At 38.5% G+C, this 17,157-nt stretch overlaps 2 protein-coding genes across 3 annotated transcripts; both read left to right on the top strand.

Annotated features, from left to right (window-relative positions):
• Window positions 1-4,685: 4,685 nt before the first annotated feature.
• On the top strand, window positions 4,686-6,935 carry LOC141441185 (uncharacterized). The gene has a single exon (XM_074105861.1). It carries the CDS (start codon window positions 5,025-5,027, stop codon window positions 6,933-6,935), a length of 1,911 nt encoding a protein of 636 aa, XP_073961962.1. The 5' UTR covers window positions 4,686-5,024.
• Window positions 6,936-14,220: 7,285 nt separating this feature from the next.
• LOC141440878 (uncharacterized) lies at window positions 14,221-16,395 on the top strand. Of its 2 annotated transcripts, none has more exons than XM_074105459.1 (2): window positions 14,221-14,337; window positions 14,795-16,395. In XM_074105459.1, the coding sequence occupies exon 2, from the start codon at window positions 15,013-15,015 to the stop codon at window positions 16,051-16,053; it is 1,041 nt and encodes a 346-aa protein (XP_073961560.1). In that variant the 5' UTR covers window positions 14,221-14,337; window positions 14,795-15,012; the 3' UTR covers window positions 16,054-16,395. The 2 variants fall into 2 exon arrangements, with proteins under 2 accessions (XP_073961560.1, XP_073961559.1); XM_074105458.1 differs by having other exon boundaries at window positions 14,221-14,341.
• The last annotated feature ends 762 nt before the right edge of the window (window positions 16,396-17,157 follow it).

Below are 17,157 nucleotides of genomic sequence, written 5' to 3'. Positions count from 1 at the left end.
ATTGCAGGTGTCCTGACTAGGCACACGGTATTCGTCTACCGCTATCAGGACAATTTAAGTGCCAATGCGGACCTAAGCGTGTCCATCTTTTGCAAAGTGCATTTAGGAAAAAGGTACATTGTTTTACAAAATTAAATGTCCACTAACGCCATCTTCATGCTTTAATTGTAAATAGTAAATGCATGTTGGTCACGCTTCATGTCGTGCAGTACGGCGGTTTATAAGGCACATAGAAGAAACAATGACAAAAGAATAGTAGGGAAACGCGCGATAAGGCGTTTTATTTGCGGAGTCCCTGTCCTTGAACTGAAAGCAGTTTTCTTGCTACTCTGTCACCTCACCACAGCACGCGGAGTGTAAGTGTGACAGCAGCGGTATCATTCCTATGCCGGCAACCGCGACACACGACCGCGACCCGCTACTTAGTATGAACTTAGTCGCGCGACGCGGCGGTCGCTTGCATCCGTCAGTGCTTCATATTTATTCATACCTGCTAAGCAGTCAGTAGGTAACGCGATCCAAGTCCTTATTGTCTAACGCACTCGGAATCAGAATCGTTTTCACCACTTCTTTCTATCACACGGTTTAGGATGAGGGTAAAAAGAGATAGTAAATGCAATCGTGAGCGCCGCGCATCAGACAATAAGGCGGTCGCGGTCGTGAGTCGCGGTCGCCGGTCACAGTCGAGTAGCAGGAAAATTGTTCTCAGTTCATAAAAATTGGGCTATCAATTTTGCTCTTAGGTTTGTCCCTTATGAATAGACAATATAAAGCGGATTATACGAGGTTTATGCCATTATTGTTTCTTCCTATTCGCGATTCTGCACAAATAAATTCCACTCACCTGAATTTGATCACATGCGTAATGCTTCACAGTCATTATTTCTACGCAATCTTGTTTCTTCTTATTCGCGATTCTGCACAATATGAATTCCACACAACTGAATTTAATCACATACGTAATGATATTCAGTCATTATTTCTACGCAATCTGTTTCTTCCTATTCGCGATTCTGCACAATATGAATTCCACACAACTGAATTTAATCACATGCGTTATACTTCACGATTCTGTAATTATTTTTTTAAAAATCTCATACATAACCGGGAATCGAACCCGGACAAATTGGGGCGGAGAAAAAAAATTTTTTTTTTTAATTTCAATCGTCCCTGTTTATTATTATTATTTTATTTAGGCTGCTGCTGCCTTCGGAAGCTTCGTCTCATGGTGGTCTTCGTTCACATAACTTAAAGCTCGCGACCATGATAATTTTTACCGCGGGAAAAGCGACTCACGCAGTCTGTTTTTTTTTTTTTTTATTATAAACGCGACTAGGAAGAAACAAGATATCATAGAAAATAGATAGAATAAAAGATAAAGATAGTATCGTGAAGTATAACGCATGTGAGTAAATTAAGTTGTGTGGAATTCATATGTGCAGAATCGCGAATAGGAAGAAACAAGATTGCGTAGAAATAATGACTGAATATCATTACGTATGTGATTAAATTCAGTTGTGTGGAATTCATATTGTCCAGAATCGCGAATAGGAAGAAACAAGACTGCGTAGAAATAATGACTGTGAAGCATTACGCATGTGATCAAATTCAGGTGGTGGAATTTATTTTGTGCAGAATCGCGAATAGGAAGAAACAATAATGGCATAAACCTCGTATAATCCAATAAAGCCCATATCACATTTTTAATGATATATTTGAACTTTTTACCATGTGCCTTGTTGACTTAACCGTACTATATAAGTACATATAAGCATACAGACATTGAACGCCATTCGTATTAGAATTCGTTGCTAGTTTCATCATCACATAGATAAGTATGCACAATATATGAGTTCGGAAGACTTTTTATACGCTCCTTAGATATTTAATGAGTTATGTTTCCCTCTTTAAGGGTACCTATTTTACCCAATCATTTTTGTATTGGTATTAAAATGAATCAAGCATTTGACTAAATCCGAATGAACGTGCGTATGTACAAAGATGTTTAACTTGTAATTTTCAATGAAGATTACTTATGCCACGTCTTTAACGCTACATTTTAAACCGCGACCAATATTTCATCCCATCAATATGCCGCCATCAATATTATTGTATTAAAAAAAATTGACTAGGGCAAAGTACTTAAATACAGACCAGAACATGTTTGCCGTAAATATCGTGAATACTTCGCGCGGCTTGTATGCCCACGCTTGGCCAGATACTGGAGAATGATGAAGAATTAACCATCCATCCTTTACTTTAACTGGGAGATTTAGTCAAACGAGCCAAAGGCACAAATTAAAATATTCCGGATTGATTTACACCATGTATTTTAGTTACTACCTACGCCAAGGATTCCCTACCACTTCAACTGATCTTTCTCTTTGCAGCCTTCGACTACTCCGGAGGTTACTTCAACCCGGTTCTTGCCACATCTTTGAAGGCTGGCTGCGACGGTCACACGCTGCTCGAGCACGCCGTGGTCTACTGGATCGGCGCCTGCGCCGGCTCTATCCTCTCTGTCTACGTCTACAAGCTCCCAGCCATCCAGAAATACCTCGCTCCAGCCACCACTGAAGTCAACGGCGACAGTATTTGGGGTGACAAGGAGGATTAAACCCAGTACCAAAGTGATACCTGATGCTAGTCAATAAGGGTCGGTGTTGTTTTGGATTTTTTTTGTGATTGCCAATGCCAAGGAAACTTTAACCGCGTATCCATTAGAGCAGCCTCAGATCGAGCTGCCTCGACTTGAAGCAAACCGACTCAGTTTGAGGCTGCTCGCTCTGAGGCATGGGCTCGAGGCACGTTGCTAATCAAACCGAGGCGACAGACCTCATTATGATCCATAACGTGCGAGCCAGTTTATTCCGTCTCCATCAAATGCACTGCTCGGACTGAGGCTCCTTTGAGCACGGCAAATAAATCGACAGTGGATCGGCTCGCGGCGACGGATTTGCCTCGTGTCGCTGAGGCAGCGCCTCCACTTGCTCGGCCTCGGAGCGAGGCAGCCGCTCGGCCCGAGGCTGCCTCTATAGTAGATAGATACGCGGCTATTGATTCAAGTTTAACACGTGCGCTGCCTGGTTGAAAACCTTGCGACACCTAATAATTAATTCTTCAGGTGTCGTAAATAAACATAGAATTTTTATAAAGCGAACCAGCAAAACGGCTATTTCAGTTGTAAACAAATTATGAATATGAACTACTTACATGAACGGAAAATAGGCGATTATTTCGTCATAAACGAAAATAGTCAAATGATATCTAATGTTTTTATTGAGATAGCCATAATTATATTTGGGTCTTAATTGCTAAAACCCATGTCGTAGCCCTTAATTACGGCGCGTACTTATTACAACCCTTAATGTCTACCCTTTTAATGTCCAAGGAAATCTCATTTATCGTTTTGTAATTGGAATTTTGCCTCGCAGAAAATAATATGTTTATGTAAAGCTTAAAAAAAAACTTTGAATAAATCCACAAGCAATCTCATTTAAATTCAAAACAACTTTAAATTTGTTCGAATAAAACGGCCCTTAGATTTTTTAATTTTATATCCAACGATTAAGAATTAGTCAAGTGGTCCTACCAAAAATATAATAAGTGCTACGTACTCCTGCTGTAAATAAATATTAAATGTTTTATTTATTTATTTTGTTTTATTTAAAGTATTTATTTAGTTTAAACACTAGCTTTTGCCCGCGGTTTCACCCGCGTGGAATTCGGTTATCGCGCGCTGTTCCCTCGGGAACTATGCATTTTTCCGAGATAAAAAGTAGCTTATGTCACTCTCTGGCCTATAAACTATCTCTATGCCAAAAAATCACGTCGATACGTCCCTCCGTTTCGACGTGAAAGACGGACAAACATACAAACACACACACTTTCGTATTTATAATATTAGTATGGTTATGGATGCCACGCTATCAGAACCTTGATTTTGGTGCATGTTCCGTTTATAAGTATTAAATTGCAGAAGCACGACGAAGACGTCGTACTTTTTATATATTCCGCACTCCACTCCGCCCTAGGCCCGCGTGGGAACTACGCTCCAAGCCCTCTCATTCTGAGAGGAGACCTGTGTCCAGCAGTGGGACTTATGCTGGTATGATGGTGATGATGATGAAAAACGTAATAGTATCCAAAAGAAAAAAGATACCTAGTGGCTCATTGATAAGCCACTAGATCTTAAGTGTTACATTTGTTAAAAATTTAGGACTCAGGAGGAATAACAATTTCAAAATTTATAATACCTTTCTACCTATGCATGTTTTACTTTGTGCAGGTCCATATCAATGAAATAGAAAGTTTCACCTTGCTAATTGCTTGCCTGCCGTATTAATAGCTTAGGCGGGCTTGCCCTAACCAATGTTAACTTTTAACTCTGAGTTAACTAGTGTCGAAATGTTTAAAACTGGAAACCCACGTACAAGTGAGATAGGTTATAATTATAAGTTGTAGTTCAACAGCTTTATTGCTTGGGTATCGTAATAATGAAATGGAATTTTACATAGATAAAAATATCTATTTTCGCTGTCCCATTTCAATTTAGTTACCTACACTTTTGAATCTTAGATGAATTCAATTCATAACACATTATAATGGGCTTCGAATCACATTTTTTTAATTATGGCATCCGTCTATAAACGGTAATTTTGGGCAAAAACATAAATATTTGTGACAACTCAATTTAAATTCGTTCCACAATCCCCTATAAGTCATACTTATTACAAACGTTATACTTAATGTAGTTTGTAACAACGATGAAACTTAAAAGTAAAGTCTTGTACATTTAAAAGCTTTCCGTATCAAGAGACGTTTAGTGTGAACGTCCATTTGTTCGCCACGTACCCTGTAATTTGAAATAACTTAAAACGTCTGAGTAAAACGCTCGCGATGCGATTTACTGAAAAGACATTAAGTAAATTCAACTTTACGCTCTCCTTAACAGTTACGAAATATAAAAGCTTAATATACGTTTCGGAATAGTCATAACTTACCATAATTTCCAATGGACAGACATGTGGGACAACAGTAGAAATCTGGTTCTTGCTTATTTGTTATTATTAAAATACGGGTGCGCCTTGGAGAATTTGACTAGCAATCAAATTGAGTTAAATGATTTAAATAATCCATTCAGTGATGCATCTTTATTAAACTGCGTGGTGGATCTTACTCAAAAAACAGTTATATTTTCACCAACAATACTAATTCTAGAGAACAAGAAAGATGACAAAGATGAGGCGTTTTTCAATAAAATTACCAAGGCATTTGCAAACCGTGATCTACCTATAACTATCCAGGATCAGAATAATTATACAGGCAATCAAACTTATGGTGCATACAACGAAAACGTTATTGTCATAGTTCATTTTGACAACTGTAAAAAGCTTACCGACTTTGATATTCATGGCGTCGACAAGAAGGTGAAATATATCATCATTATTTCAGATTATACAGAAGAATCTTTTGAATTGTTACAGAGATTTGGTCATAAATATATAAAACGTGACATAACGTTTATTATACGGGACCCTACAGGACGAAATCATAGTATAGAGACTTTTTTACCCGTAGTAGACGAAGTTAAATGTAAGCTGGCAGATAAAATAAAACCAACTCAAATAAATTCTTGCAGTAACAGCTCTTTGAAAACTAAAGTCGTATTTCCGGATGAAGTAAAAATCGATATCAAAAAATGCCCCTTCAAAGTCGGCATGGCCACAATGTATCCATTTTCTAAAATACCGAATAAAGATAAATTAAACAATTACGATCTGATAACCGAAATAGAAGGTTCAGATGTAGAAATAATTAAAATAATCGCAAACAGATTCAATGCATCAATAGAATGGCGATACTTACGCAGAGCAGAAGAAAATCCATTCACGGATGTAGAATACGTTAAGGTTATTAGAAATGGAAGCTTAGAACTTTGCGCCGGAGGTCTGTACAATATTTATGGAGACCTGGTTTCGTATTCAGGCATTTACACTAGACAAGCAGTTATATGGATATATGCAGCCCATAGGTCTAGTAGATCTTGGACCAAACTGGTGCACCAACTTCACGGCATGTATTTATTTTTCATCTTTTACATAAGCTACTGCAGCCTCTCTTATTTGATTCGCAAATACGACTGCACAAAACCGTCTCTGAAAGACATCGTATTTTACAGTTGGGGCGCTCTTATTGGCGCAGCCTCGCTAGTTAAACCGACATCACTGAAACACAAAATATTGGACATTTTCTACTTAATATTGAGCATTTATCTGGCATCTTATATGAACATTCAGTTGTACAGTTTTCTAACAATAGACAGACCTGCAGTTATGTTTAAGACTTACGATGAAGTCTTCAGCTCGGGTCGAGTTCCTTACTTGAGTCCCACTCACAAGTGGTTCCTACAGGAGAAGAATTATTTAGCGTTTGCTAATACATCTAAAGATTGTGATGGCTTTTATGATTGCGCCGATAAAACTCTTGCTTTGAACGGGTTAACAGCAATTTTAGACGAATATTTCTACACCCTCCAAGCTGCAACGGCTGTTAATGACGAAGCGCGGGTCCTAAGAGCAACACAAAATATAGTAACAGTATACCAAGAAATGTTGATCCGGAAAGATAGTCCGTTCGTAATTAGTATTCAAAAAGTAATTCAAAGATTATTTGAAGCTGGTATTTGTAAGCACTTGTATAAAGAAGCAATTGGTATAACGGTTGTGGCCAAAGCTGAGAGTGCTAATAAAAATGCCGTAAGTAATAGCTACAGTTGTGAATCAGGGTGCGCTATAACACTGACGCAAGTGGCCGGTGTGTTTTATGTGTGGGTTATCGGTTGTTTGCTGTCTACGTGTGTAGTAATTGTGGAAATAATGTGGAAAAGCGGTGAAGTAAGTTCGAAATTGAAACTCGGCCTCTTTAGGTCCTAGCACGCGACGAATACATGCAAATTCAAAATACACAGTTTACTTTTTTTCAATTTTCATGCATGATTGGTGAATGCTACCATCAATCAATTGTATTTTTTCTATAAAATGTCAAAAACCCCTTAAATTTGGCATGGTCAAAATAAGGGATAGCGGACGGAAAGTTGTATGAAAACTGACCCGTTGATTTTGCTTTGCAGTGTAAGTACAATGATACAAATCATTAGTTACCTACTAAATAAAATAAGCCATGGTTTGACCTGTGGCCTCTCAAGCTGAGGATCGTGGGTTCGACTCCGGCTCTCGCACCTCTGAGTTTTTCAGAATTCATGAGCGAAATCACATTTGAACCACATTTGAGTTTTACAGTGAAGGAAAATATCGTGAGGACACCTGCACGCTACTTGGGTGTGTGCAGTTCCGAATCCGCACCGAGTCCGCGTGGGAATTACAGCCCAAGCCTTCTCATTCTGAGACCTGTGCTGTGCCCCGTAGTTGGACGTATATTATACAGATATCACACATCATTCGCTCCGCTTCGTTCCTCTTTCATGGACGCGTACCCTAAGTGTCCTAATTTATCTGGCAGTTCATTAAAAAAGAAAAAGATTAAAATATCTCCTTGATGAAGTTTAACGAAAGAATCCGCTCCACTCGGTCGGTATTCGGTTAATTAAAAAGTTTCCAGGTTCTACGAATGCTACTTTCCTTCTTATTTTAGAGTACCTATCTATGTAACGAGTGGTATTCTATAGTCCCTCAGCTGTTTGTGGTTCTATAGGAGCGAATAAGAAAATTACAGAGTATAATGTCTGTAACATAGACAATTTATTGAATCAGGCGTTAGTTTGTGGAATGAACTAAAACAATTACTTTGTCCAAACATCTAGTAGCACGGTGAACGATTGTGTTCCTCCAAAGATGAGCTCTGGTAGAGTTCGAAACGCGTCAGCGTAGTGTGGTGGTGATAGATAGGTCTCTCTAGGAGCTAACTTTGGGGGCGGCAGACGTGAACTTGCCTTCAAATCCAAAAGCTTAATGGTTACTTGACCTGAAATGTATATTTCAGAACCAAATTATTGTTATTATTATTTTAAAATTTATGACGGTGGAAGCATTCTACACTTCCACTGAACGTAGATATAGTTTAGATATAGTTAGTGTTTAGTATTGTAACTAAGGGACCCCATACATCCCTGTATTTCTTTTATTATTATTTTTTGTATTTTTTTTTCTTTAATTGTATAATATAGGGGCATCTGTTGTACCTGTGGACACTTTCCAATTTTTAGACTATTTTAAATATTTTAAAAAAAATTGTCATTAATTTTGAAAAAACTATTTATTGTTTAGCATCTTAATTAAACAGTCTTTCATATTCACCATTTTGTTTTTAATTATCTACTAAAACTATAGAGATCTAAGCATATTTTTTAAAATGCTCATTTTGTCCATAGGTACAAGTGCAGTTTGTACCTATGGACGACAAATTGTACCTGTGGACGGGACCGTACCTATGGACAAAAAATCAACAAAAACACTACAGAAAAATAATTAAACATCCAAATCTTAATAAAATAAAACAAAACAAATAGCAATACATTCAGAATCTCCTAATAAATTTTTTGTTATTTGGAATTGCAGTATTCTCGGTATAACTCTTCAGCAGAATCGTCGGAGCTACATCGCCTACATCTTTAATAGAATCATCTGAGCCATCATTTAACACATAACATTTTTGACATATAAAGCTAGATTCGTCGTCAGAGTCAACATTATTCTTGTAAGACTTTAAAACACATTTCTTATGATTGCAGTTAACATGCTGCATGTAAGTAAACTTGTTTTAGGATTCTATTTTTTGCATCCCATGCACATAACGTAAGGCAATGTCTCCACAAATTCCGTATTTGTTTCTGATCTAAGCCCATGTGCAAATATGCTGCTTCTTTTAAATAATCATGTAGCTGTTGCTCTTCTGCTTCAGCAAATACCCTCCTTAAATTTTTTAAAAGATCCATATTTTCCAAATTTTTGTTTCGATTTAACTTATCATACTTGAAAATACTCGATTTAGGCACATTGAATTTTTCAGCAACTTTTCTACGAGAACATCCATTTTTTACTTCCATAATGACCTCGGTTAAACTTTCAGGACATACTTTTTTTCGCGTTTGGCCGGTTTTAGCACGAGAAACTGATATCAAACAGAAAAATAAATTCATATTTAGCTGTCTACAGGTTCAAACTGTGATTTTGTACCTGTGGACAGTCCATAGGTACGATAAAAAACTTGTCCACAGGTACAAATTCGACACTTTACAATTTAAACTAATGTCAGTCCGTTAAAAGTCGCCCGAGAGCAGCAATAACTACATAAAATAAGAAACAAATCATGAAGTTATTCATTAACTACGAAGAGACGCAGCATTATGCTTAAAACTTTAGAAAAACACCCTCAAAAACGAATAAAAACTTACTTTTGACGTAGAAAACTTTCCGCAGCCATAAAAGACAATACTACTGACAAATACGAAAATGACAGATAGTTAATGTTGCCATACCAGAAAAATGCTATTCGGGTGTGTTCAAGATAATAGTCTATGGTTTGTAGTTTTTTTTTACTGCTAGTGTCCTTAGGTACAATCGTCCATAGGTACAACAGTTGCCCTAGTTTTTAAGTTTTTATTTGTAATTATATTTTTATGAAAAAATGACTTTCTGCCAAGTTTCTTGCGGCGCATTCTTTCTTGCAATGATGGTCTTTCCGAAAGCGCTGGTAGTTTAAAAAATGACGTGTAAAAGTGCCCATTGCGGCCTATTTACTGAATAAATCATTTGAATTTGAATTTGAATTTGAATTCTGTGATTGAGGAGGCAGTTGTGGCAGAGCTCCATGAACACGCATTTTTTGTCGGCGGCCGATCGTAAAATCCGCCAGATCACGAAATTCCTAGGTATATCATGAAATGGCGCCATTTCATGATATGCCTAAAAGTTGGCCAAGCATATCACGATGTGCCTAAGAAACAAAACGGCAGATCGATTAGAGCAATGCTTTCGTCAATATTCCTAGCTTTATATCGTGATTATGCCGAAAAAAATAATAGGTACGACGAGCGAAGCGAGGAGTGATTAGTATGAATTGTGACCACAACCACTCTATTGTTAACGGCGTAGAAGTGTGTTCTGATATTTTAATGATCAAATTTTTGCTCACAAGTTTATGAACTCTACTGTACTACAAGCTTTATGGTAAATTAAAAAATCGTGTGTGTGGTACATGTTCAATAGTATATGTGAAGTTCCCAATCCGCACTGGGCTCGCGTGGGAACTACGGCCCACGCCCTCTCATTCTGAGAGGAGGCCTGTGCCCAGCAGTGGGACGTATAATGGCGCCTAATTATTTTTATTTTATGTAATTCCCAAATCACAAAAGATGTAGTCCAACCAAAGATTTTTTCTCCACAATAAAGAAAACACTGAGTTGGAGGCCAGCCGACTAATGGGCTTTCCATGTTATTTTTTTTCCACAACAAATATGATTTATGTTACACCAAGAATGAAAATTGTAGTTGGTAATGTATAAGTTGCTACTGTAAGTAATAAGTCATTTGTGATTGTGACAAGATTTTTTTACTTTGCGATTGAGTTTATTGCAGATAAAATAATATTATCCGGGTGACCGAGCTCCGCTTGGGCTAAAACTCGGTACCAAGCGTTTTCCCAGAGATAAGATCAAGCCGGATCGATTTTTCATCCCCGCAAACCCCCTACATACCAAAATTTTATCGAAATCGTTGGAGCCGTTTCCAAGATTCTGTTTATATATATATTGACAAGAATTGCTCTTTTAAAGGTATTAGATAGATAGATAGACAAATGGGCGTTTTCAAAAAAAAATGTACCTACCCTTTATTTTACGCTGGGTACAGGCCTCTTCTCAGAATGAGAGGGCTTGGCACATAGCTCTCACGCGTGCTCAGTGCAGATTGGGAACGTCACAAACACCATTGAACTACTTCGCATGGTTGTGCAGGTTTAGTCACGATGTTTTCCTTCACCGTAAAGCTCGTGGTAAATTTCAAATGTAATTTCGCACATGAATTTCGAATAACTCAGAGGTGCGAGCCGGGGTTTGAACCCACGACCCTCTGCTTGAGAGGCGATAGGTCAAACCACTAGGCCACCACGGCTATCAAGAAGTTTTTATAATAAAATTCCAAAAAATATTACAAATGAAACGAATACAAAATTCAGATCTATTGTCAAGAAGACATTAATATCTAAGGCGTATTATAAAGTTAATGATTATATCATGGACAGGGATATTTGGAAATAATTCCTATCGGCATCAGCGATCCCTTCAAATAGCGAACCTACTGTGTTAAAAATAAAGTTGTGTTAAATACTTGTGATGTAGAGAGAGATATCATTTAATAATATTGTAAATCTGTTTAAAAAATATAACTCGTTGATTTTATTGCCGGATTCTTCTCAACAGAGGTTTTTCCGAACTGGTGGTAAGTATTAAATATAATGACCCGGATAACTCACGTCTTAAATCGAGTTTAGCTCGACATGTTTCGGGCTAATCCGTAGCCCTTCGTCTTCGGAGCAACGCGACTCAGCGGCTGCTGCAACACGCGCACATAAGTAAGTAAGTAAAGCAAGTGGTGGTAAGTAGATTTTTTTTGACATTCGTAAGTGCTTGTTATAGCCTAAATTTAAAGATATTTTGACTTTGACTTTGAAGGTATATTTTAAAAACCTTTCAGCTGCAGCGTTTGTATTTTAAATAACTGCAACGGTTTTTAATAGAACGCATTTAAATCGAAATGCGTTTCCATCGATAAGACTTGAACAAATCACAGGTGGCCTGCATTTTCATTATTGATATTATAAATTTGAAGTTCTTTGTTTGTTTGTTTATCAACGATTTCTATGAACTTTTTTATGAAAATATATTCTAACCAACAAAAAGTTCGAAAAGCCCCGACTTTGTCACTTCAAAGTTCAATGCCTAAAAAACGGCTAAACCGATTCTGATAAAACATGTCTAAGAACCATCGCTAGAAAACCTGCTTTAAGAGCTACGGTGCCACAGAGAGACAGACAGACACACACACAAACACACAGACATACAGACACACAGACACACATAGCGGTCAAACTTATAAAATCCTCTCTTTTTGCATAGGGGTTTAAAAAAGAACATGATTCGTACCTACACACGTACATGATTCGTACCGTACACGACCAAGCTAAGTTTGCACTTAACAAGAACAGTTCAACAATTTGAAATTCAATAGGAGACGAAAATTTTACCATTAGCAGCGTTTATTTTTTGTCACCGTTACTCGTCTTACAAATTTTCGTCTCCTATTTTTTTTTTATACAAACTTGCGTTTGGCCACAATCACGCCTGATGGAAAGCGAGGATGAGGCCTACGATGGAGCACGCTTGCCTAGTAAATGCTCATTCATCCTAGACTTGAAAGCAGCCAAATTGTAGTGTTCAGGGAACACAGGCAGCAGCAGGACAGCAGCAGGGTTGCAGGTGGTAGGACCTTGTGCAAGGTCCGCCCGGATTGCTACCACCATCTTGGTCGCTAATCCTGCCGTGAAGCAGCAGTGCTTGCACTGTTGTGTTTCGGCGTGGAGAGTGAGACAGCCGGTGAAATTACTGGCACGTGAGGTATCCCATCTTAGACCTCTAGGTTGGCAACGCGTCTGCAATTCCCCTGGTGTTGCAGATGTTTATGGGCGGTGGTGATCTCTTACCATCAGGAGACCCACTTGCTCGTTTGCCATCCAATCGAATAAAAAAAAAAAAAAAACTGTCCCAGGCAGGGAACTCCACTCCTTTGCTGTGCGGTTGATGGAGGAAGAGCGAAAACGCATTGTGCGGATTTTGGGAATACTGACAACGTAATAAGGTCCTATTTGTTGAATTTTTTTTTAACTGTATTTGTTAAGTGCGAGGTGCAAACTTGGCTTGGTCGCGTTATATATAAATAAATAAATAAGTCACCACTTTTGTACCTTGTCGCTTTCAGTCGGTACACAATTTCGTATGGCTTTTCAAACATGACATGATGAAAAGTGATCACTTATTTATGACGTTGACTGTACAAAATAAAAATAAATAAAGATTTTGAACATGAAACTACCGTGAGACTCACTCATATTAAATATATTGAAACGGGTAATTCACGTCTTAAATCGAGTTTAGCTCGACATGTTTCGGGCTAATCCGTAGACCCCCGACCCGTCGAGTCCGTCGTCGTAAGACGAAGGGCTACGAATTAACCCGAAACATGTCGAGCTAAACTCGATTTAAGACGTGAGTTATCCGGGTCAATAGGTATAAATAAATAAATAAATAAATATCACGGGACAATTCACATCAATTGACCTAGTCCCAAAGTAAGCTTAGCAAAGCTTGTGTTATGGGTACTAAGCAACGGATAAATATAATTATATAGATAGATACATACTTAAATACATAGTAAACATCCAAGACCCGAGAACAAACATTCATATTTTTCATACAAATATCTGCCCCGACACGGTAATCGAACCCGGGACCTCAAGCATCGTAGCCAGGTTCTCTAATCACTAGGCCATCTGGTCGTCTATTTAATATAAATAAATATCAATTGACCTAGGCCCAAAGCACAGGCCCAAAGCAAGCAAAGCTTGTGTTATGGATGCTAAGCAACGCATAACCATAGTTAAATAGATACATTTTTAAATACTTATACCTCCTGCCTAACACCAAACACACATCCAAGACTCGAGGAAAAATATTCGTATTCGTATTCGTAGAAATCCCTTATCCTTCTAATAATATGAATGTGAAAGTTTGTGAGTGAGTGAGTGAGTGAGTATGTTTGTTACTTCTTCACGCTAAGACGGCTGGACGGATTTGGATGAAATTTGGCAAAAAGTTATTTTATAACCTGAAACATAGGATACTTTTTAACCCTATATTCCCGCGGGATAGGTATAAGATCTCTAAATAACAACCGCTGGGCTTAGAGTCGTGAAATTTGGTGTGTGGGTAGCTGGACGTCTGGAATAACACATAGGTAGGTTACTTTTTATCCTGATGTTCCCACGGTATTAGGATAAAAACTCGAACTAATAACCGCTGGGCTTAAAGCTTGTCCCAATGATGATATTTATTATTTATTTATTTATTGTTAATTAGAAATCCACTCGAAGATATGGGCGAGGTTGTTCCTTAATATTATACTTACCTACTACAAATTCTATCTTGACCAATTCGCCCGCGTAGTTCGTATAAAGTTGTAAAAATATAACTCTATCGAGGACATGTTTGACGCAGTGTGAAATTGTGGATTTAGAATGTTTTTTACGATTGGTTGGAGCGTATTTGTACGTAAGTTTTGTTTATTTATTTCACAAATAAAAATGATCTTGTTCATCGCTTGAGCTATTTATCGTGAATCTACGCGTACTTTATAAAGAACAAATTAGCAGTAAGAATAACAGCTGAATACCTCTTCTTCTAATATATAACATTCTCGTGTCACAGTATTTGTAACAAAACTCCTCCGAAACGGCTTGACCGGTTTGAAATTCTTTGTGCATAGTTAAACATTTAGTAGGTCTGAGAATACGAGACGTAAACTATACATATTTCGCTGAGTCGCTGGCAAAAGCTAGTACTTTATAAAGCACAAAGTTCGTTGAATAAAGAATTTTATATTTAATATCCAAAATAACAAAGCTGGTGGCCTACTTCTAGATCTTAAGACTACATTTATTGAAAAAGTTGGTACTAGATCAATTGTCAAGTGTCCCATTATATATATATTTAATTGATTAACAGATGCTGTGCTGCTGTACACAAAACGCGTGTCATGCGCAGTGCCCCTACGCATAGCGACCATAAAAGCAACCGGCGAATTGACTCCGTCCCAGCCAGCTGTTATAAACATAATCCCCGACCAGGTCCCTCTGATCCAAGGACGAAGACAGCAGACACCTCACCCGCCACCTATTCAAATAAAACCCCACGGAAGACAGCATAATTCCCGCCCGTTACTCATGCAAAGACAGGACGAGGGCGCCAACCAAGGATCACTACCATCCGATGCAAGCTCCCTAGAATTCCCTAACCAATATGACTACAAAGGCTACTATTATGACAAAGACTATTTCAAATATTACCCGTCCTATTATGTTGATAACGGCGATGTAGGCTTTCAGTTCCGGCACCCCCGCTACCCCTACGGACACACGGTATTCGCAGAAGCACTGATTATGAAGCAAATACCATATGTGTTCAGGGAGGTGTTCCTACCTACCGCAGTAAAAGTTCGTGCATCTAGTATTATTGTCGACGATTTCTTTACGCAAGCTGTACCACTTGAAATATTTAAGAAAAAAAGGCCGGGACACATAAATCGCAGGTTTTTAAACCAAAAAAACCCCACAATTAAACCTCAGACGCATCACGTGATCCGGAGAGAGAATAATCCCAAAGAAAGTATTAACAGCATGAATTTCAAATCGATACTTGAATACTATACGTACAATGAGGAACAAAAAGGCACATCGAAATACAGTTCTAGCAAAAGAAATATATATAATGCTGATAAAAGTTCTGATAACAAGAACTTTAAGTCGATGCTTTCATACGCATATAACGAAGACGGTAACGACGTGTCGAAATATGATTCAATTAAAAAGGAAAGATCTATTCCCGAAAAACGGACGGAACTGAGTAATTTTAGGAGACAGCTTGAACCGGTAAGGAGTACACCTTCGACGAGGGACGCTGCACCGCAGACACTTTGGCCTCCTGAACTAATGCTGTCTCAGAATCACCCAGTAACCTTTCCATTGTATCTCCCGGAGCCACCAGATCTTGGACCTGTTGATCCCGGCAAGATCCGGAGGATGAGGCCTCTAACCACCGGCTTACCGGTTAACGGACGACGACGAGCTGCAAAAATAGATTCCCATGAAGGCAGAATTCCTGAGAATGATGAACGAAAACTTCCGTTTGAACTTAATTTACCAAGAGCGGCTGAAATGGCCATTGCTCCAGCGATCTCATTCGTTGACAAATTGATAAGGGGTTAAGTGTTGCTGTTTTGAAATGTTAATGCAGTTTTACTAGGTATAACATGAAAAGAGTAAGAAGAGAATAAGAATAAAATAATTTGTTTGAAATATAAAAGTAATTTTATGTCGCCTAGATACAGCATAAACACGAACTTTACGAGCATGAGAAGTGAAAAAGAGTTTTACAGTACAATACAATAATATTTCACATCTACTATTCGGTAAACAGCACAGGTATGTTATGTGTACCTATAACATTGTAGATAGATATAGTTGATCATAGCCCGGGGGCTTTTGGCTTGATTGGTTTGTTCGCTTTAATTCAATTTGACGTAGGTACAGTCGCCACCATCAACATCGTAGCGATACAAATTAGCGGCCTAGGCTTTTCCGCTTTTGTCGGTCTTACGGGAGAGGCCGTGTCGAGCAGTGGGACGTATTTATATTATGTCGAGATGTAATCCGTTGCCGATTACTCATAACACGAAGTTAGATTCTGAAACTATGTCAATTGTCTGATTTGTTCCGTGATATATATTTATTTTAGTACAGAAAAAAAAGCTACAAAGCTATAGGTACCCAGCTAATTAAAAAGGGAGAAATAAAAGTTTTATGGTCATTGCTCATTACAGCCACCCGGCACTCGACCAGCACCGCCTCGCCTCGAGCGGTTAGTATTCATCATAGGTATGGATTTCTATGGGTATGCGCTCACTACATCAACCCGGATCACCGCCCTCAATCGCGAGGTTGCGACGCGCAAACGGCGAGTGGGCCACTCGGTGACAGCCCACTGCTCGCCATCATAGTGACTAGGTACTAGGAAATTCGTGGACCACGCGAGGTCCACTCGTTGTCAACGCGGCGTCCACCCGTAGACCACCTGTCGACAACGAGTGAACGCCGAAAGTCGAGGCGGTGCTAGTTGGGTGCCGGGTGGCTGTAATGAGGAATGACCTTAAAACTTTCTCTCTAATGACCTAATGACTCGGCTCTAATGACCTTTGTCTTGAAAATTTTTCAAGTAAATAGGCTACCTATTTTTTGAGATCGGACGCCTTGGTCTAAAATAAATATTTACTTATTTGACTACCGTACCTACCTACGTATACAGTCAAGGGC

Source organism: Choristoneura fumiferana, chromosome 23 (assembly GCF_025370935.1).
Source record: "Choristoneura fumiferana chromosome 23, NRCan_CFum_1, whole genome shotgun sequence".
NCBI lineage: Eukaryota > Metazoa > Arthropoda > Insecta > Lepidoptera > Tortricidae > Choristoneura > Choristoneura fumiferana.
Note: the sequence above shows the minus strand (reverse complement) of the source record. Positions and strands in the feature narration are given on the sequence as shown.

Bases quoted from the DNA above. Each gene is read 5' to 3' on its own strand.
- LOC141441185 (XM_074105861.1), top strand. From the start codon at position 5,025: ATGTGGGACAACAGTAGAAATCTGGTTCTTGCTTATTTGTTATTATTA.
- LOC141440878 (XM_074105458.1), top strand. From the start codon at position 14,308: ATGTTTTTTACGATTGGTTGGAGCGTATTTGTAC. The intron at 14,342-14,794 runs GTAAGTTTTGTT...ATTGATTAACAG, and splicing joins TGGTTGGAGCGTATTTGTAC to ATGCTGTGCTGCTGTACACA.